At 32.6% G+C, this 21,648-nt stretch overlaps 1 protein-coding gene, 1 long non-coding RNA gene and 1 other non-coding gene across 10 annotated transcripts in view; 2 read left to right on the plus strand and 1 right to left on the minus strand.

The window, feature by feature from the left end:
• LOC124642805 (trehalase-like) overlaps positions 1–20,705 on the plus strand; it is a 71,381-nt gene extending 50,676 nt beyond the window's left edge. For 4 of the 8 annotated variants that reach the window (XM_047181466.1, XM_047181464.1, XM_047181462.1 and 1 more), the window contains exons 8-16: positions 167–244; positions 450–562; positions 1,614–1,780; positions 3,628–3,798; positions 4,690–4,905; positions 5,360–5,468; positions 5,940–5,951; positions 7,384–7,522; positions 19,914–20,705. In XM_047181466.1, coding sequence (XP_047037422.1) covers positions 167–244; positions 450–562; positions 1,614–1,780; positions 3,628–3,798; positions 4,690–4,905; positions 5,360–5,468; positions 5,940–5,951; positions 7,384–7,522; positions 19,914–20,043 — 1,135 coding nt within the window. In that variant the 3' untranslated portion in view covers positions 20,044–20,705. Of the gene's footprint in view, positions 1–166; positions 245–449; positions 563–1,613; positions 1,781–3,627; positions 3,799–4,689; positions 4,906–5,359; positions 5,469–5,939; positions 5,952–7,383; positions 7,528–7,904; positions 8,349–19,913 lie in introns of those variants that run through there. The other 4 variants (XM_047181469.1, XM_047181465.1, XM_047181468.1 and 1 more) reach the window with 4 other exon arrangements.
• Trnaw-cca lies at positions 4,290–4,361 on the plus strand. The gene has a single exon. It is a non-coding gene; the product is annotated as a tRNA-Trp (tRNA).
• Positions 11,687–15,569, minus strand: LOC124642808. The gene is made up of 2 exons (XR_006985820.1): positions 15,322–15,569; positions 11,687–14,017 (listed from the first exon to the last, which is right to left on the minus strand). It is a non-coding gene; the product is annotated as an uncharacterized LOC124642808 (long non-coding RNA).
• Positions 20,706–21,648: the final 943 nt, after the last annotated feature.

Consider the following 21,648-nt stretch of genomic DNA (forward strand, 5'->3'; position numbering starts at 1 on the left):
TCGTTTTCGGGAACCGTGCGTGCACAATATTAATGCAATGTGTGCATGCATGATGAAGATCTGCCAATAATTATGTGTGGATAATGTATGATGATCATATTGATGACTGTAAAAATTGTAAACTATGTAAGTAGTAAATCAACGAGAACTGTGTTATGCTTTACAGATACACGCTAGCGAGATATTACGATCAATCACAAGGACCCAGGCCTGAGAGTTACAAGGAAGACGTCGATGTCGCGAGGTATGTATCACTCTAAGGTTGGTTAGATAACGAAACAAATAATATAAATAGGTGCCTTTATATTATTACAACAACACTATTGTTTGACTAAGTCTTTAATTATAGCTGTATGTGTGTTTAAATTAATAAAAAACGAGTTATGCTTTACACACCAAAAAGATAGCTTTCTCGCAAGTAATAATTAAATTGTCTAATATTTTTCCAGACATTTTGACACAAATGACAAGAAAGAGGAGTTGTATGCTGAGCTAAAGGCGGCTGCTGAGTCAGGGTGGGACTTCTCATCCCGATGGTTCATCCTCAATGGCACCAATAAAGGTATGGGAATTACGAGTCTATAATATTCTGGGAACTATTTATTTATTTACTTTGGATCTTGCAACAATTGGCAAGACTACGAAAAATAAAAAATATGAAGTACATAATGGGATGGAATGTGTGTCAATCACTCAAAAAACTATATAAATAAAAAATAAACCCTGCTGAATAAAACAAAATGCTTTAGTGAAAATAATATTTTACATTTCGATATGATATTTTTATTATTTTCATTCGAATACTTAATAGCAGTTAAGAAGGTTTTCCCGTGGACACACGAGAAACCGCGCGGAAAAGCTAGTAGGATATAAAATGACGGCAATATTCAAACGTGAAGTTTTGATAAAAATGCTTACTTCAAAAAGAGCAGAAATATTAATATTTCAAAATAATTTTATTCAGAATACCCAACACAAACTACAGACCTCTCTATAAATGGATATAGTCAAGTTGGTGGTATGTAATACATGAGTGAACCCGAGTGATTTCATTAGCATTTAGACTATGATCGTCATAGCATGATTGTTACACATTGTTATTGAAATGAATAGGTATGTTCTGGAATTACGTCATATAAAAATAAACCCATTTACAAAAATAACTGTAACAGAACATGAAATAATACATAATTAATATTTGATATTACATAAAGAAATCATAAGTCCTAAATGTCTCAACTATCTACTAATTTAGAAATCCAAAAAAATATTGTTATGCATATTCATAGTTAGGACCCTTACTACCTATGTTTGTATTGTTTACAGTGAGTGTAAAGCATGAAAACAAAATACATAACAAGTACTTAAATAAAATACCTAACTATCTATAGAAATACAGAGTGACCCTCGAAACATCGAAGATCAAGTAGAACAGAAAGAGTTGCCTTTTTTACTTGAACGAGAAAAAAAATGGTCAAAAGATATGACTTATTTTATAATTTGTATCTGTCCTGATCTGAAGAATTTGTGTCTATCCTAATTCGATTCAAATGAGGCACAGATAAGCTAGAGCCATCTATATATATCAAACTTATCTTTTCCCCAATTTCTAGGCAACCTAACAAACCTGAAGACCCGCTCCATCATCCCGGTGGACCTCAACGCCATCATGTGCTGGAACGCGCAGCTGCTGAGAGACTTCCACCTCAGGCTCGGCAATATCGATAAGGCGGAGTACTATAGGAACGTTCATGCGAGGTTCATGGATGCTATTGAACAGGTTTGTAGTTTCAGATTACATAGTTGATATAAATGTATATTAATATAAATGAAAAAGTAAACGTTTGGTAAAAAACGCAGATAGTAAAAAATCCGAGAAAGGAATAAGTACCCAGGAGCGTTAAGTATTTCTCTAACTATTTTAAATAAAACATTATCCTCTCGGTAATTTGTGTTTGTTACTTTTCATATTTTTGTAAAATAATTCGGTATAGAAATGTGTTGAGTTGCACTGCTTTAAAACTGCAGTGAGTCTGCTGCAAAATAACATCTGCAATTTTGGCATACATAATCTCACAAAAATACCGTTCCCTAACAGTAGGATAACACAGGTCAACACGAATTTTGAGTCTGCGTTCTCTACCTCTGATTTTGATTATTTATACTTAACTATAGTCTGTTTTTTAATCTCGTAGACTAAATTGACACTTGCAAAATGTCAAACTTTCTAATAATTTTGCTAGCTCTGTGGTGCAGTGTTGTACTTACGATACCGGTTCGTTGAATCGTAACTTTTTACAATAAGTCATCCTGAAATAATGGGCTTATCCTTGATGATTACGCATGGCTTTGCGTGGTCAGATATCCCTGGCAGTTTGTAGCACGTCGTACAGCCATGTGTACGTACGTGAATTTTAAATATAAAACTTTGAATGAATATTAAATTCGTCTATTATAGATAAAAAGTTACGATTCAACGAACCGGTATCGTAAGTACAACACTGCACCACAGAGCTAGCAAAATTATTAGAAAGTTTGACATTTTGCAAGTGTCAATTTAGTCTACGAGATTAAAAAACAGACTATAATTAAAGAAAAAATATTATTATCTAGTAAAGTTTGCTTTTGTAGTTACTAAAACGAAATTTATTTTTTTATGAAAAAGCTCTATTTTTTAATTTCAATTATATGTAGAAGGAAAACAGTTTTAATTTCATATATTTTTATTGACTTTAATTATACAAGACGGCATATAGAAACCCACAAATACAAAAAAGACTTTAAAACTGAACAGACTTGGTTTTTCTTCTGTGTAATTTGGAACTTTTTCGTATGAGCTACCAAATGTAGTTACCCATCATGTTTTCATTATATTGTCCTTGATAACGTTTTTCAAAGTTCACTACAGCTTGGTGAAAACGTTCCCCTTGCTCTTCTGAATATGCAACTAAGTTATCCTTAAAGTTATCCAAATGAGCATGTAGCATGTGGACTTTCAAAGACGTTCTGCAACCCATAACTTTGAAGTTGTGAAGCATATCAGTAATAAGCCCGAGGTAAATTAAAATAAGCTTCATAGGCTTCACAGAGGCTCGTATTTGACGACAAACAAATTTTTTTGGCTCTCACTTTAATGAATTCGCCATAAATATAACAAAAAGAGTCCACAGGATTTTTGCAATTTTTGAAAGACATTTTAGGCCTCACGACACATAAAATACGTTATTCCTTTGCAAAGCGCACGCGCACGCTGCCGGGGACAGTTTGTCACTCCCGTTTCACACCCACAGCCCCCCCTACCCCTCTCCTGTATCTTATATGCAATGGCTCCTGAAAAAAACTGCTAAAACACTATAATATTCGTTTTACATTGTTTAAAGGTACAAAAGCAAACTTTATTTATTATAAATAGAGTTACTGCTTTTTTTTTCGATGTATACAATCAGAAAATAATCACTAAATAACAGACTCAAAGAAAAATATTTTTTTTGTTGACTTGTGTAATTCAAGCAAGAAACACATTGATTCTCCATTTTTAATTCATTTTTTTTAATAAATAAAAAAAACCTATTAGTTACTTATTGATAATTTGTTCAATAAGTTACCAATATTATCTCAAATCTCCAGGTCCTATGGCACGAAGACGTAGGAGTCTGGTTAGACTACAGCCTAGAGTCAGGCAGACGCCGCGATTACTTCTACCCTTCAAACGTGTCGCCTCTATGGGCGGTGTGCTACGATCAGGCCAGAAAAGATTACTATGTCAACAGAGTTGTTAACTATCTGGATAAAGTTAAAGTGAGTATTTCTGGTTTTTAAAACAAATTACATTTAAAACTGTAATTATATACAGTTCAATAGAAAACAAGATTTTAAGTCTGTAAGTAATTATTTGTTGAAAGTAATGTAAAATTGTTACTCGTATATTTTAATTCCTGCAGAAATATTTAAAAAAATGTCTTTTGTAGTATTTTTGTTTCCATGGATATTTACAAAACTACAAATATTTAAGTACAATAACAATAAAAACTATCCTAAACTATCCTGGTTTGGTATAAAGATAGTTGTTTACTGTGGCAAAAAAAATAAAAAAATAAATGTGATCTACTTTTCCTAGTAAATAGCTACAACTAAAAACTTAAAGGCGTTAAAAACCATGCCAGTAGTAACTTTTTACATAGTTTTTAGATCCCACAGAAGTAAAAAATGAAAATAAAATCTCATTGGGTGAAATTGAATGTGCGTCACTAATTTCATATTGAACAACAATTTCGCACTGTAGTACATACGACTCCGTGGCGCAACGGTAGCGCGTCTGACTCCAGATCAGAAGGTTGCGTGTTCAAATCACGTCGGGGTCAAATGTCCCTTTTTGTGAGATTTTCAATCTTGTTCCTTCTTTTTGAGTATTTTTTACATTTATTATGTTAAATAATATACCAATAAATAAAAGAAATTATATATTCTCGCTTTTTTGCTTAGGTATGGAGGAAATATTTTTGTTTTTCTTTCCTGACGACATGTCGCGACACCCAACTACTGGGTTGATTCAAAAATTCTTTCACTGTTGAAAAGTTGCACTGTCTCCTTGTGACAAAGACTATAATTTATCCTGGAACGGGAAGAAGTTCCCTCAGGACTACTTTAAAATCGCAAAACACCAACTCAATTTAAAATTTCGCTCTACAGGTGGACATTTTCGATGGCGGCATCCCAACCACTTTCGAACATTCTGGAGAGCAGTGGGACTATCCGAACGCCTGGCCGCCATTACAGTACATAGTAGTAATGGGTTTAGCTAATACTGGCCAGCCAGAGGCTGTCAGACTGGCCAGCGAGATCGCCACTAAGTGGGTGCGTTCGAATTTCGAAGTTTGGAAACAGAAGACTGCTATGCTTGAAAAGGTAACGAATTTTATTGTTATTTTAATTCTGTTCAATTTTTTATAAGTGTGTATGCATCATAGTTTTATGACTTGACTTAATTGTTTTGCTTGAAGTTTTTTTGCATTCATAATATTACCTAAGTACATTGGCACGTATAAAAAATAATTATTAAAATTTGATGGCAGTGACGCCGCCGGGATTTCAGTTGTTTTTAATGTAGTAGTGGAAAAATTGTCTGTCCCTATAACTAGTGGCGTTTGACAGTCTTTTTTTTGAGTAGTATATGATTATTATTTATTAATATTTAATAAATTGATGTACAGTTACTAACTGTGTGAAAGTGAAAAGTAGTAAAGTGTAGTTTTCATAGTAAAGTGAAAAGGTTTATTTTTTGTACTTTCATCTTTCGTTCTATCCTTCGGTACAAACAAACTTATACCTTATCTACCTAACAATAGAGTCTTTTTTGCAGTACGACGCGACAATTTTCGGCGGTCTCGGTGGCGGCGGCGAGTACGTTGTACAAACAGGCTTCGGTTGGACCAATGGTGTGATAATGGCAATGCTCAACAAATGGGGAGGTAAGCTATTGTGTGCTTTGTCTCTGAGGTATAAGGTTTAATATTGCTTGATGCGAACAGGTCGTTTTTAGACTTCTTTTTAGTTTTTTTTTTTTTTGGTTTATTAGATAAAATCATTTTTCATTATCAAATAAAAGCATTTGACCAAATCAACGGACCTCGATGGATTAGTTAAAAGGTTTTTTTTTCACTTGCTTAAAAAATAAATTCCAATCCAAATTCATTTGTAAAGAAACATACTTACATGCCTACGTTAGCAAAAAAATGCGAATTCCAAATAGACAGTTAATTAATTTAATTAAAAATGAAAGAGAATAATGTTTAAGTAAAATTTTCATAACACACGCTTTTACATGTAATTCCACATATAAAAAATCCCCATATTTACAATAACATGACGTCATCACCTTGTGTTGCCGCTTTAATAATGTGTTTTATTTTTGTTCATCGTTCACTCATTCACCGTGGAAGTTGGTGGTATAGGTACGTTGTTCATTCAATTTTGTGTTGTGTTTGTATGTATATATACCTATGTAGTGTTGGGTATAGAGTAGTTAAACATTTTTATGCCACTACTTGGTTCATTTTTTCTGGTCCTTACATATATTCGTATACCTAAGTATTTTGTGGGATGTTGCAATTAAAGATAAATATTTATTTTAGTAAAGTTTTTTTATTATTATCAAACAATTTTATCTCAGTATATTCTAGTTAGTTTACTGAATATATTTTTGTGGCATATTAATGTTTTGTATTTCATTGTTTATGTAGTTATATGGTCAAACATGCTCAATTGATATATTCAGCATGACTCTATATCGTTTTTTTATTTTTTTATTTTTCATTTTTCTCTTTCATAATTTTAGAGAGTATATTTTTCTTTTAAATATTATGTCTGTTATTTTCATTTTAAAAAATGTATAATCTTTGTGTGCGTCACATACTGTAATCATTTTCGTAGCTCCGTAAACACTTTACAACAATTGTGGCATATTTATTTATTATATCAGTTTTTGGTAGTTTCTATCAAATAGTTATTGTGAGCAATTTAAATTATTACCAGAGCCATCTTCTTCTGCTTTTTGCTTTGTCATTATCTGAATTTTTCGGTGGCTGGTCTGACATATTGATCAACTTATAGAAATCTGTAATCAATGGGGTGTATTGAATTAATGGTGGATTGAAACAAATGTTTAAGTCTTATAGAAGTCGTAGTATACCTACAAAAAAAAAGATTACTTTATTTTTAAAATGAATGTGCTAAAATTAATGGTTGAATTTTGTTTCAATTCACCATCTGTATCAATAGACCCCGTTTTTAGTTGATATGTGCACTTCTTAAATTTTTATGTTGTTGTATATTAATATATTTTTTTTCTACACTGCATGAGTTGGTGGGCGAATCTAGACTAATCACATGGGTTTTGATATTTCTGATTTTTTTTTCAAAATAATTTGGTATTTTTTGGTGTATTTATTATTATAAAAATATTATTGTTTACCTATTTAATCAGTAGTCACTGCTTTTTGAGCACGTAGAATTCGTTTTTTTTTTAAGTAGATTTTTTAGTGTTAATATTACCTATGGTGGCAGGGCCCATTTTTAATTTTTGGTTTTGGCAACATATTAGTATATAATCTAATTTTGATTTATTTACTTATTTGTATCGATATTTCCACATTAAGTTGGATGTAAATTGTCTTTGTAGGAATTCTACTAAAAACTTTCCTTGAGAACATTTTTGATATCATGTCCTGAATTTATTATAAATATTAAGAAATTAGAAACAAAAATAGATTCCATAAATAAAATTCAAAATAAGAACGACAACCAAAAAGTCGAAGCTACAAAACCCTTGTCTCAGCTAGATGAGCCTACTGGTGCGCTCGCGCTCACCCGTCGGCTATTTGACAGATACGCTTACTTCAGCGGACGCGTTCGGGACGGGCGTGACGGCTGACTCCGGCGCCGTGTATGGGGCGCATGTTGGAGCTAGCGGCGTGGCCACGGCTATTCTAGTAGTGCTCGCATCTTTGGCTGCGGGAACCCTTGGGTGAGGTGAGTGTCGAGTTTTCTTCTTTTTAAAAAGTCTGCCTGTTTTTTCTCAGTTGTGAATAAAGAGGTCTCATTATCTGTACAGACATATGGAAATATTCCTATAATGACCATGATAGGTTCTACGTTCTTATAAGAGGTGGATTGGCAGTTGAGGAGTATGTAGCCCAGATTTTTCTCACGTCTGTTAACCTCTTGAATGCCATTGTGCATACAAGGGGCCCTTGAAAGGCCTTTTTGGTACTTACATATCGAAAATAAACCTCATCTGAAATGGTTCCGCCTTATATTATAACAAGACCAATTCAAGTAGGTTCATACTAACAATAGCGAATATGTGTCTTTTCTCTGTTTATAACGTTATTTCTCCTTTGTTTCAGATATCAAACTTTACATAGATTTATACTTACTGCCGTATACGGCTGTAACCCAGTTCTACATGAGGCCCGCCTAAAGTAAGACCATTCCATTATTTTTGCTTAATTTAATTATTATAAACCATTTAAGTAGGCTCTTAATTAACGGTAAACATTCTTGATAGACTTTTTACACAAATACATCATCATCATCCTCCGAGCCTTTTCCCAATCATGTTGGGGTCGGCTTCCAGTCTAACCAGATTCAGCTGAGTACCAGTGCTTTACAAGAAGCGACTGCCTATCTGACCTCCTCAACCCAGTATCCCGGGCAACCCGATACCCCTTTTACACAAATACATATGAAACAATTTAAATTTTGGTCAATAACTCTTATTATTGCCCACTTGCATTGATTCTGGGCCAATTTTTTTTTTAAATGAAAAGTCATATCAAGGTTGTGCCTACTCAAATGGATTATACCTAGACTATAGTGGCCTTACTACAAAAACTTAAACACCTGATTTACACTTGTCTAAAAAAAATGTGGCTGCAAAATGAACCATATGTCAACGTCATAATTTGACATTTTTTAGACAAGACTTAAACTGACGTTTAAAAGTTTTTGTGGTAAGACGGTAGATATTCAAGATTACAAGTACAAAATGTGTATATAAATGTATCTATTTTCATACTTTCTAAAAGAGACATCTATGAGTTTTGATGAGAATAACTTATAATCTGATATGACATTTACATTGTACATATTTATTTATTTTGATTTTTAAAATTTAACAGAGTTTTTATTAACCATCATCACAATTATAATTTTAAGTATGTTTCCGAGATACAATTTATTTAAAAAATGTGATATTATTCTATTGTAATATGCCAGTATTTGTCAGGTTACTGCTTAAGCATATATTTATGTATACCTAGTTATAATAGTTTAGCTTAGCAAATATATTTGTAAATATTTGTTCAGTAATACACCTAAGTCTATAAATAGTAGTGACTAGTGATATTAGTTTGTAAGCTGTAGGATTATACATTATGATCTTATTCCCAACAAATAAAGATAAAAAATATATTTCTACCCTATGGTATCTTTTAAACGTTAATAGTACAAGACTTAGAAGATAGTGACGGAAACAGGACATTTATTTAGTTAATATTGAATTTTTAATTCTGATACCATCATTAAGTAATGCGTTTGCTAAAAAATTTGCCTTTGTGATATAAAAAAAAACACTTTCCTCATAATATACCTACTTAGATTAAGAGTATTCTAGAACGCTGTAATCTATTACAAGGGCTTCAATTTTATTTATAAAGATAAAGATAGTTTTCAAAGCAAGTAAGTTAGGTGTTACATAAAAATCACTCTTACGTGCATATTTTGCCCACGAGGGCGTATGGTTGACTCCTGACAGATTCCTTTACAAGAAAAACCTAATGATACTTGAATTTGATAAAATTAAATCTTAGCATACATTTAAATATAATAAAAGCATCCATATAAAAGGAAAACGGGGAAAATGCAGGGAAGTTGGTACGGATTAAAAAACACATTGCTTTATGAATACAGTATTATTGTCACAACCACACTTCCCGCCTTTTTATACATACGTCCGTAATAAAATCCAGAAACTGCCAGCCTGACAGGACGTTCACTACAGGAACAATTTTACCTATTTAGCCAGTAATAAAACCTCATTCTATTGTGCTACTACTTACATCCTTATATCGCGTGACATGGTACATCTATGACTAGACAATAATAGGTTATGGTAGACATCTTGAAATTATACAAAGGTACCTTAGGCTGCCAAGTCACGTCCGATATCGGTGACCGATTTTTCCTAGGAGAAAAACAGCATAAAATACGTAGCTGTTAGCAATAGTGCAATATTCACGTCTTACAAAAATTCCCAGTGAGATAGTCCTACAAAATATCGGCCCGAATATTTGTCCTGCAAAAAGTACGTCGGGAGCGAGCAGCCTAAGTAGTATATAACATCGCTCCCTGTTTCAAAGTTTAAACTGCACAGCTGATTTTAAACCAGATTTTGGTTTTTCAGGTTGCTAGTCAGATATTAGACAACCAATCGTCAATAGGCAGTTGTGCAGCTAAAAGTATAATATTTTTTTAAACTAACTTACATTTTGATTATTATTGGTACCACCTCAAAAGAACAAAATTCGGCTACTAATCATAAAAAATTTGCTGTAACACTGCAAGTTTAAAATTCTTCCCCAACTTTTGTCTCACCGTATACCTACCTACTTGGTTACTATAATCCTAGTACAATCACACACATCGTTCACCGTCCACAGTTACATTGACAAAGACCTTGTACTATGCTAAGGACGGACAGACAAGATTTACTGCAGGACGTTTTTAGATGCGCTCACGTTTTCTACCACGTCATAGTACGGAAAGGATTTTAATTTTAACTGCAGTTGTAGTTACGTTGAATTGAAGAAGATGTTCGGCGAATAAAGTACTGTAGTGTTTTAAAACTAAAATCGAGAGCTACTTATATCTTATAGAAAGACGCGCAAAATATCATTCAACACATAAAAATCCCGACTACTAGAAATCGTTAAACAAAGAGTCATGAATGTATAGATTGGACTAAATTTTAAATATTTTTATCCACTCCCCTATTATTTCTAAGCAACTAAGCATAGATTACTTTGAGCTTTGTACTACACTAAGGACGGACAGACAAGATTTACTGCAGGACGTTATTAGATGCGCTCACGTTTTCCAACACGTCATATAGTACGGTAGTTACGGAAGGGATTTTTGCTGCAATTGTGCTCACGTTGAATTGAAATAGATGTTCGGAGAATAAAGTAAGTTTTAAAAGTACAATTGAAAACTGCATCAGTCTTACAGAAAGATACGCAAAATTTCATTCAACACGTAAAAAATCCTGACTACTAGACATTGTGAATTATAGGGTCATCAATGTATAGATAGGATCAATGAATGTATCTAGATAGGAATAAATTTTAAACATTTTTAACCAATTATTCCAGAGCTAATAAACACAGAGGTAGATTAAACATTTAGCTAATATACCTACGTAGATCGGTAGCTCTTCTCTTCTATCGGTCACATATCTAAATCATACTTCTTCCAAAATCCTAGGCACATAGAAAACCTTGGCAATGACCCCAAAACTACGCTCAGCTGTTTGCTACTAGACAAAGGTTTAATTCTATGTATAAATGTCATACCATCATCTTAGTGTAATACAAGCTTCTATTAAGTAATTACGTAAATATCCTTCAATTGTCATGGTGACAAGTGTAATTCTCGTCCCATCATTATATTCATTATGTACCTGTCTAGTCATCCTTACGTCTTTAGTATAGTGGTTCTATTTGAATAAACTCGTTGTTTTCCGCGGTTACCCCTGCGTGTTAAGGCGACGAATTGGTCAACAATAATTCCATAACCGGCACTCGCATCTAAGGCGCCAAAAGGGTTCGGAGCGTCTGAGCGGGGCGAGGATAACAATACGCGCGCTAGCTTATAACTAAAAGTCGTAAGCGACAAAATGGTTTTGTAATTTTATTATTTAGAAATGATAATTTGATAAAAATTCCTTCTACAATTTTAAAGAGTATGTATATACTCAACTACTAAAAAAGTTAAGAGGCTTAAATCGGTCCCGTTTGCCCATAATATGTGAATCTCTTTTTAAAAAGAGGTATGTTTGATATATTTTTCTCTGTTATAAAAGTTACCTAATCATGTTTTGACGTCTAACAAAATAAGGTTTATATCATGAACTTTCAGGTAACCAAGTTGTATTTTGATCCGTTTTGTATTTACTGAGAAAAATTGAGATCCTTGGCGCCAAAAATTCCAATTCGTCCTCTTAAGAGAACTTCTTTGCGTAGCTAGATAAAATGTAGCTTATGTTACTCAAGGATACAGCAGGTAAAAGAATTTTGATATTGGTCGAGTTCTTTTTGATTTTAGTGATATTTGGTAATACTAATGTTTTCCCTATAATATCACTAATATTAAAAACACTTGCTTCCGCCATCAATGGTGCCTGAGATTGATGCGTTCCACCAAATAAAGTAGAAACTCTATTTATTTCTATGATTATATGGATGACTTAACTTCCTAGAAGTGAAAGTATTTCTTCGAATGAGTACACAACAGTAATAATTGAATCGTAATGTTCTAAGAATATATATACCTCTCCATTAAGACCTAGCAAGTTTTAATTTAACGCTATTTTTCCACCATCTCATCATTTGCCTAACCTTATCTTACACAAAATATAGGTACCTTCTTCAATAGATTATTTTCTGTTGACTCAACCTGCTTCATTATTTTATTAAAATCTCTACGACTTTTTTCGAAAATCCTTGGTAACTTGACAGTTGTATTTGGTAACCTCATTGTCCTCGATTGGAGTTAAAACTTGTAATTAACAGTAATAAGTGTTATAGTTACAGAGAACGCTCACTTACCTTGACTTTAATTGTTAAAGATATTGTTACTTGTATTTGTTTTGTTACGCCATCGCCAGTTAAGTAATACGTTCACATTTAACGGCTGATTCTGTTGTTGAACTTCTGTGTAGATACTTAGTTTAAGGAAATATTTGTTCTCGGAGATAATCCTACATTCGTTTGTCCTAAGCAACTCTAGGCCCAAGTTCACCGAGAACATAAACGTCAGTTTTCTTAAAACAAATGTTTACTATGAATTTTAACCTTCAATTTTCAAAATAAACAATTGTTTAAACAAAAGCGCTAGTTCTTGGCAAACTTAAGCCTTAGTAGACAAACAGATTTTTTCATTTATAACTACAAATACACTCGCTGTTTCCCCCGCATATTTACCCTCAGTACTTTACAGCTAAACTGACTTTTATTAAGTTTTTCGAAATGAAATTAATCGGCACAGGAACCTCAAGGACCAGGAACCTCCAGACCAGGTACCAACCCGTTCGAATAGTCACATCTTCTTGCATCCTTTCAACAGATTATATTTTACTATCACACTCTGAAGGTCATCCATACTCATCTATTGTAGTACTCATATCCGGAAGTGCAGGTACACAGCGAGTATCCGGTATTTTATCTGCCAAGGACGTTGTTTGTCCACTCTAAAACTAATTGAGTCTATAGCGATGCATTTTATTTTTTCTTATGCAGCATGCATATTTTTTATTAATGAGTTTTGTTGCAGTTATTTCTGTTTGAAATTAATTTAGAATGTTTGATTATTTCTTGTCTGTATTTTTTTTATATTTACTTTGAGAACGGTATAGGTCGAAAAAGAATAGAAATGGGGTGGATGGAGGCCAGTGATGTTATTACTAACTTTTTGCAATTTTTCTGTAAGTAATTGTTAAATGTTATGTTAATGAAAGTAAAGTGAAATTATTTCGCATAAAATTCTATCCCTTATAAAAAAATTGGCAAAATTGGGATAAGGGCAGGAGGATGATGATGATGATAGGAATTCTTTCCTTTATAATACGTATTCAATAATTTGCATCCCTTATTTACTGCTTAGGGGTTTAGTTACTAAACTTGCGGATCTCCATAACCTTTCAGCCGTGAATATGTAATCCGCTGTTGTTTTGTATACTATGACTGTTTTTATCTCACGCCCTCACGGTCAACATTATGTGTGAATTTATTTATTTGCTTAAATTGTTTAGTTAGGTACCTGTCTTTTATCGTTAGAAGTAGTGTAGCAAAAGGACACAGATTGTTTACAATGTCACTAATGCTAGATTTTGTCGCGTAAAATCGGGCACAAAAGCGCAGATCACTGCATACATACATTATGCGAAAGCACTTTTTTTATTCACATACCTAGATAATTAATTTTTTTTTTGAGTGCATGAAAGATTATTTTAAATGTATTAAAATGTAATTGCTTTAAAATAAAACACAAACCGTTAGAAGAGTTTATTATTAACAGCGATAAATAAATAAATACAAAATACAAAGTCTTACCGATACCCCATTTACGTCAAAACTCCTATTAATGGTACTTATTTATGTTTCAAATTAGATACTTTGTTGTTATCTACGTTTTCAATTGCAAAAACGTGGTAATTTCCTCTCAATGTCAACTCGAGGCAATTCTGAAAAAAAAAACATATAATAAGCTGCATATAAATAAGTAAAGTCAATATTATTTTGTTAAAGACATGACAAAAAATAAGTTAGTGAGTATAATGACATAGGAAACTGTTTGGGCGTTATTCAACAGCCTTTTGTTTTTTTTGTGGTCACAATGACATAAATTGATTTTGAACTCGATTTCAGTTAGGTATTTATTTCGACATCCAATCATTTAAATTCTAAAAAAATATCTTTAATATTGTAATCATTCTGACTCGGCTGCAATGAGGTGATCTCTCAAAAAAACCAGCATCCATGTTCTGCCCGTGACCATGGACGCTGTAAAGGATCCGAAACGTCGGGATTACATTTATTAATATAACCGCGATAAAATCCATAAAACTAGTTTTATTTACCTAAATGGCTAATATTACTCAATACTTAAAAACTGTATTGCATACCATAATGTGTACAGGCTGGTGGCTAAAATTAACAGAAACAATTATGGACCCTGTCGGGCACAACAAAGTTAGTTTTTAGAGGAGAGGACGAAGACGCTTTTTAAATCATAATATTGAAATAAATGTAGAACATCTTGTATTTAGATATTAGCGTAGGTAAGTGTTAGATTGAAATAAAATCGAATACGTAAATAGGAATGTAAATGACTTATAATAGCCATGTTTACTAAGAAATATCAGTGTTTGTGCAGATGTGCAAACATTGCGTTTATAGCTGCACCTGCGATAATTATAATTATGTGTTTGTTTACTCAGTTTTATTACAAGGACTATAACCTGCGCCTGGGCATTAAACTATCGTTATTAACAGTTATTAACGTTATACTGTTGTGTCATTTTTAAAATAGACCTGTATTACAAATAAACAGAACATATAGGTACTAGTTAAGTGTATCCTTAGAAAAATTGTTTGTACCTAATCCAAAATCATTATTCTACTTTACTTAAAAGTCGTATGTTAAATATGAATTCCTTTAGTCAAAAATCAGGTAGGGATATGTTCAAAAACAAATGGGAAAGTACTTAATAAAAAAAAAAGAAATGTGCAAGATTGGGTATAATAAAATATAATTTGATGACATAGACACCTGACTTCCATTTTTTTTTTAATTTACACTTTAGACACTTTACACTTTAGACACAAATCATTGAAAAACATAAATCTTAGTACCAATGTAAGATGCATCTCATATTGCATCAGGCTCACTTTCTGCGCATAAATAAAAGGGAAAGTTTATCGTATAAATCACATACTAGTAAAACTCTTGGAGAAAAGCGAAAATGACTTAAAAGGACCATCTTACCTCAAGTTTTCCATTTTCCGAGCAATCAATGTCCAATTTTTGTTTTTATTTACTTATATTTAATTTTCATCGTTTATCTATTCATCGTACAAAAATCCTCAGTATGCCATTTTCACATCAATGTTATATCCTAGTTACGTAGTAGTATACTCGCGGAAAACTTAAAAAAAATATATTAAATGACATACGTGTTGACAGTCCGCGAGTCAGAAGAATACTGAGTTTGCTCTCGCGTGCATTCGCTAGATCTTGTTGCGTGCGCGCATATTTTGATGCAATTATTTTGCGATATACAGGTTGCTGTTTTTTTTTTTTGTTAAGTATGTGATTTTCAGTTGAAATAAGTTGTAAATGTCTTTGCTCGTTTCCTTTTCTTCTTGCTTAGTGTCCAAGTATTTTGATACATACCTACTTATTTTTACTTTAACAAGTTATTTATTTACTTTGTAAGGGTATCATTAATAGATAGGTATTGCATTGATTGGTCTACACAATAGACATTTATTTTGTCGGACAATTTAGAAACAAGTTTAGATAGTTTTTAAGATAGTTTTAATAATCCTCGTCTCATACCTATGTTTGAAAAATAAATATTTCTGATTCTGATTCTGATAGATTAGTTTTAATAGATTGATATACCTACCTACAACGTCTGCTTAAATTCAATGTGCGATTTGAGTACAGTTTACAGATCACCCTGTATGTATAAATCTTGCGAGTCGCATCGTCATTGGCTTTTATTATTTAATTGGCTAAACCTTTGACCTTTCATGTATTCACCTACATTTATATTAATGGTCTGATTTTGAAACATTTTAACTACCTTTGTAAGAACCTATAACTATAAATTATTTATTAAGAAATAGTTTTAATAGTTTACTGCATTGTATTTAGTTCCATTATCCTTACAGAATTACAAATTTTGTCTAAATTAGATTTAAAAAAAATCGCTTAAATATGAAGGTACTTCCGGTAATCAAACACTGCGCAGAGTATTGCGGTTTAGTCTAGCAGTAGCTAGTTATTTCATGCGGTTATATTATCGTGTTACATTAGATTGATATTTTAACACCACTAATGGCAGGTTTCTGGTGAGATTTATCAGTGGTTCTGTAAATTACATTTATTTTTTTTTTTGCTCAAAGGACATTGTTCAATTTTGGCCTAAGAACCGATGTGAATATAAATTATACTATAATTTTTATTTATTTTTATATTGTTTGAAACATATTTTAGTATTCCACGGACACTTCAAATAAATAAATTCCAAATAAAAAGTAGGGTCACAATTATTGATGCCTTATAAAATGTTTCCGTCAGCCAGTGCTGCCAGTTTCGGAAGTTTTCGGGATTTCGGTAAATACGGATCGAATTGAGAACCTACTTTCCGAAGTCGGTTATTAAAATTAGTTGGTAACACTTTATTCATTTAAATATCTAAACTGACTAGCTAGAAAAAAGCTAGTATTCTGTATAATGTTTTAAGATGGTTTTGAGCGAATCGCGAATTTCTAGCTTGGCATTCGAGTAGGATTATAGTTTTCGTAATTGGCAACACTGGTGTACTTCAGTCAGTTTGCTAGAAGTCAGTTTGATTGGTTTGATTGCTTTGCGACTATCGTTTCTTTTGTGATTTTCTATGCTTTTCATGGTTTTATTCTAACAACTTTGGCTTGATTACGGACTCCGATTAGATTGCGTACTTGGTAGACTCGGCTTTGTGTAAAGAACTGGATTTTACTAGCATTTTCGGATATTGCTCTGTCTGTGATCGAATTTAGTTATATTATAATTACAACAATGGATGCAGAATATAGTATATTGTATAAATTGTGGATCTGCTGGAGGTTCTTTGGTATTAGAAAACGAAGATATACTTCGTTGCATACAACAATGGACTGTTCCCCGTATGGTAAGTGGTCTACGAAAGTGTTTTTCTAATTTTGATAAGAATGTTACTACCTACTTATGTTTTCATAAGCACACAATTTCTCGGTTTTCAAATCAATTGCCACAATTGCAAGTTACTTGATATTTACTAATGATTTTTTGTATTTATTATTACAGGTTGAAGCTCATGACCTTATATGTACGACGTGTTGGTCTGAAGCAGTCGAGCATAATAAGATGCAATGCACTGTTGGACGCAATTGTGTACTTTGTAAGAAGCTCCTACCATCAGGCATACTGTTGCAATTGTATCGTTGGGCGTAGAACAGTGGGCTGTTGTGCCCACATAATGGCTATTATCTGGTATTTAAGCTGGGCGAGATACCAAAGCTCAGTTCTTAGATATATTATTGAGAAATATTGATGATTAAAAACCTTTAATTGAATATAAATATTGTTTTTATTGCACATCCTCGAAAACCTCTTTCATTGTTATTGGTAAACCTTACTTTAACTGTTAAATTATTTTGTGTGGTAATGACATTTTTAGTATGGTCTGTGCCTTCTTGGTAATAGACCGCGGGTTCGATTCCCGCCTTATGGCATGTAGATAGCTAGGTAACTGTCTAATATAAAAGTAGTAACAATCATTTAAATAAATAATTCTCCATCGTAATAATATCGATATTTTATGAATTGTGGTGAATGGAACTCTTCCATTTTGGAAACTTATGCGTTTTATCACAAATCCAAAGTGGATTCACTATATATTAAGAAACGTAACGTTGAAAGCAAAAGCGTTTATTATTTTTATAGGTAGTTGTTTTTCATAAAAATTCTAAGCATTTATGAAAACTAGTCACACGCCCCGTCTTCGCACGGTGGCAATGTAAAACCTTGGTGTAAACCTTCCTCTTGACCTACTCTATCTATTAAAAAAAATCGCACCCAAATCCATTGCGTAGTTTTAAAGATCTAAAGCATTCAAAGGGACAGACAGAAAATGCAACTTTATAAAATGATCATTGTCAAAGAATTATCTTAAACTTGACTATTTACTATCTCTTTTCCTAGTATCTAGTAGAGTAGTCTTTTCCTAGATCTAGAAGAGAACATATAGAGCTGTACATAGTATTGTTGATTTTTTGTATAGTGTAGTTTGATAATACTACTCTGATATTTCACGCAAGCTTGGTTATTTTTTATTTATAACCTCAAAATATTAACTTTTTTCGTAATTATTTTAGTTTCCTGAAGTGTCCGTTCGTGAAAACTTATTTCATAGGATTCCATATAATTTTAAGAGTTTATAGAAGTCACTTTCCATTCGAACGGTTCTTAGGCAGAACATGTATGGAGCCGGAACAATGTCCTTTAGTACCTGTGCTTATGGTCTTCAGAAACCAGCCATAAGTAATATAATCTTAAATTATAGAAAGAGTACTTACTAAAATAGTACAAAAAACTCATCTATTTTGATCTACATTTTGAACTTTTTTTTTTTGTAAAACAATTAAAATTTTTTTAAAGCCAGCAGCCAAGCAGATAATAAGTACCTACTATATGTATTATATACTATTGTTGATACTGGATTTACACATGTACTGACAAATACATTAGACGTCATCTTTATCACCTAAGCGGCAATGTAAACAAATGATACATGTTTACGTACACAGATGCATCTGCAAAGTCATGTGTAACTCATTAAAAGTGATCAAATAAGTGCATAATGGATACCTACGTTATAATCGTGTTTCTTGTTTATTGTTTACTTGCAAATCTTCCTGGCTTCGCATCTGTGTAAATCTTTACTATATTTATAGGTAAATGCGAAAGTTACTCTGTCTGTCTGTATGTCTGTATGTCTAGCTTCAATCAAAAACTACTAAATGAAATTAAACAGTCTAGAGCCTAAGAAAGGGTATAGATTACTTTTTATCCGGATACGGGAAGTTGTACCCTTGGGATGTGGGTGGATCGATGGGGAATAGTCAGTTACAGTTATGTATAGCTAACACTTCTTAGTGAACCACTCTTATCTCATGGTGAAAACAAGATGAAAATCCGTTCAGTAGTTCTTAGAATTAAAGTAGACAGATTACATTTATATGATCTTACTGGCTAAGAGGATATCCTTAATAGTTACACTCGCTTATTTACCTCCACTATAACTTGTAATTTGTCTGCAATAAGTAATAATTAATTTACTGCACATTAAATCAAAACTAGTTCCAATAAATGTCAAGCTGTCGTTACTTGTAACTAAGTATATGTCTGTAATTAATCTCAGGTATTTTATTGGTCAGTTTACAATTGCTACATATCCTGTATTTTGTATGTATCTTATGAAATTATTTGTAACATGAATTAAAGAAATAATAATCTAACTTATATATTTTACTGTTTAGACATGAATGCATACCTACTTCTGTCTCAAGAACCAGTAAATAACTTTGTCTGTATCATCTTTTAGCTTGATTAATTAATTTCAAGCAAAGCAAAACCATGTTATACCAAAATTTTTGTAATTATTATTTCTTTTCAGTTTGAATTGGCGGGCCTCTGTTTTTATTTGCTATGTTCAGTCTACCAAAGACCTCAAACAAAAGATCCTTACTTAGTTTATCAAGCAAAAAAAATTTTTTCCTTATTCTTAAAAAATAGTCTTTGTAACTGATATCTTAAATTTCTCCTTCCAGGCTCATCGTGTACAGAAAACGCAGGGACTACATCCGAGTATCAGGAGGCGAAGACTACAAACTGCTTTCTCGAAGACCTTACACGGAACTCAGGAGCCTCAACGGAGCATCGAACCCGCGACAGCGATGAACTACCTACCTCTAACAAACGAACGCTTAACGTGAGTGGTAACTGGCTTCGGAATGAAATTCACTGTTAACCGTTATTTTTTGGTCCTAGGAATTATTTCTGTAATGAAACTAGCTAGGCTGATTTTGACATAAGCCAAAATATTTATTTGACAAGAAAAATAGTTGAAAAAATATTTTCCTGATTAATGGAACTTGTAAAAAAAAACACATCCTGTAAAAGCCGGTAAGAACCTGGGAAAGCCAAAAATAAAAGTAGGTAATAAAATATACCAATTAATGAACTTCTTACTCGATTAACTGGCATGACATTAGAAAAAAGGAAATAGCTAGCCATTTTATAGCAAATATACATAAATATTTATTGGTCTGTAGGTATGTTAAAAAAATCCTTAGCTCAATGTGAATAAATACAAAAAAAAAGTGTAGTTAAGCAATGTACTATCAAAATATTTTTCTAAGAAAGATAAGTAAATTAGTTTCATTGATAACTACTGTAAAATGTATTTAAGTGTAAACACCAGCTTGGCCAAAGCCTCTGTTATTAATTATTAATATTAATAAAATATACATGCACTAGATAAAATATTTTCAACTAGAAAAACAATTAGACGTAAATATGAAACATTGACACAAGTGAATACTTCTGCTCATTTGTTCAAAGAAAAAAAAACAATTGACAATTTATTTCAAATCTGTTGACTTTTTAGGGCCGATTTTTCAATCAACAGATAACTTAAATCTGAAAAATATATTGGTCGTTTTGATAGCTTTTGCATGAAAAATATGTCAAATCAGATAAAAGTCAAACGATGATTGAAAAATCGTCCCTTGCGTCCATAAGAAAAACGAATCTACTTATAAAAGGCGTTTGTAAAATACCAGTTCTACAGTGCTGTGAATTTATGGTTAGCGGTTTTAGAACGTGACGGGTGCGTGGCGTTTGCGTTTAAAGGTCTTGGCATACCTAAAATCAACTTGGATTCGGATCAAAACCGTATCGACCTATTGTTTTAAGGAAAAAGTCCGGTCAAATTAGACCGGAATTAAAAATGTGAGTGAAGTTACATAAATTCATAACAATTCAAGTGTCTAAATTGACCGGGCTACAAGGCGGTAAGATTCCGATTAATGACCGTTTCTCATACCAATGATAACGAAACTCGAGTTTATACAGTTATAATCTCTTTCCGAGTTGATATTGTGTGCTCTGACGAGAAAAATGTGTGGAAAATAAAAGGTTCCGACGAATTGAGCACCTCCTGTTTTTGGGAAGTTAAAAATGCTGATTTTCCAACCTTTTTAGACAAATGCCATGCATTCTTTATGAACTATAGTTCGGCCATTCAGAGAATGCGTTCCTGACACGTCGCGATTGAACTGACGACGTAATAACATTCATTGATTATTGATATAATAATGTTGTTTTAATGCTCCTCAATTGTTAAAACGGTAAACAACCAGCAAAAATATTTTATCGTAACTGCAACGCCATTGCAAAGTTACGTCGTCAGTTCAATCGCGACGTGTCAGGAACGCATTCTCTGAATGGCCGAACTATAGTTCGTATAACCAGGACTTGTAAATAATAAAATACAAATATTAT

Source organism: Helicoverpa zea, chromosome 25, assembly GCF_022581195.2.
Source record: "Helicoverpa zea isolate HzStark_Cry1AcR chromosome 25, ilHelZeax1.1, whole genome shotgun sequence".
Taxonomy (NCBI): Eukaryota; Metazoa; Arthropoda; class Insecta; order Lepidoptera; family Noctuidae; genus Helicoverpa; species Helicoverpa zea.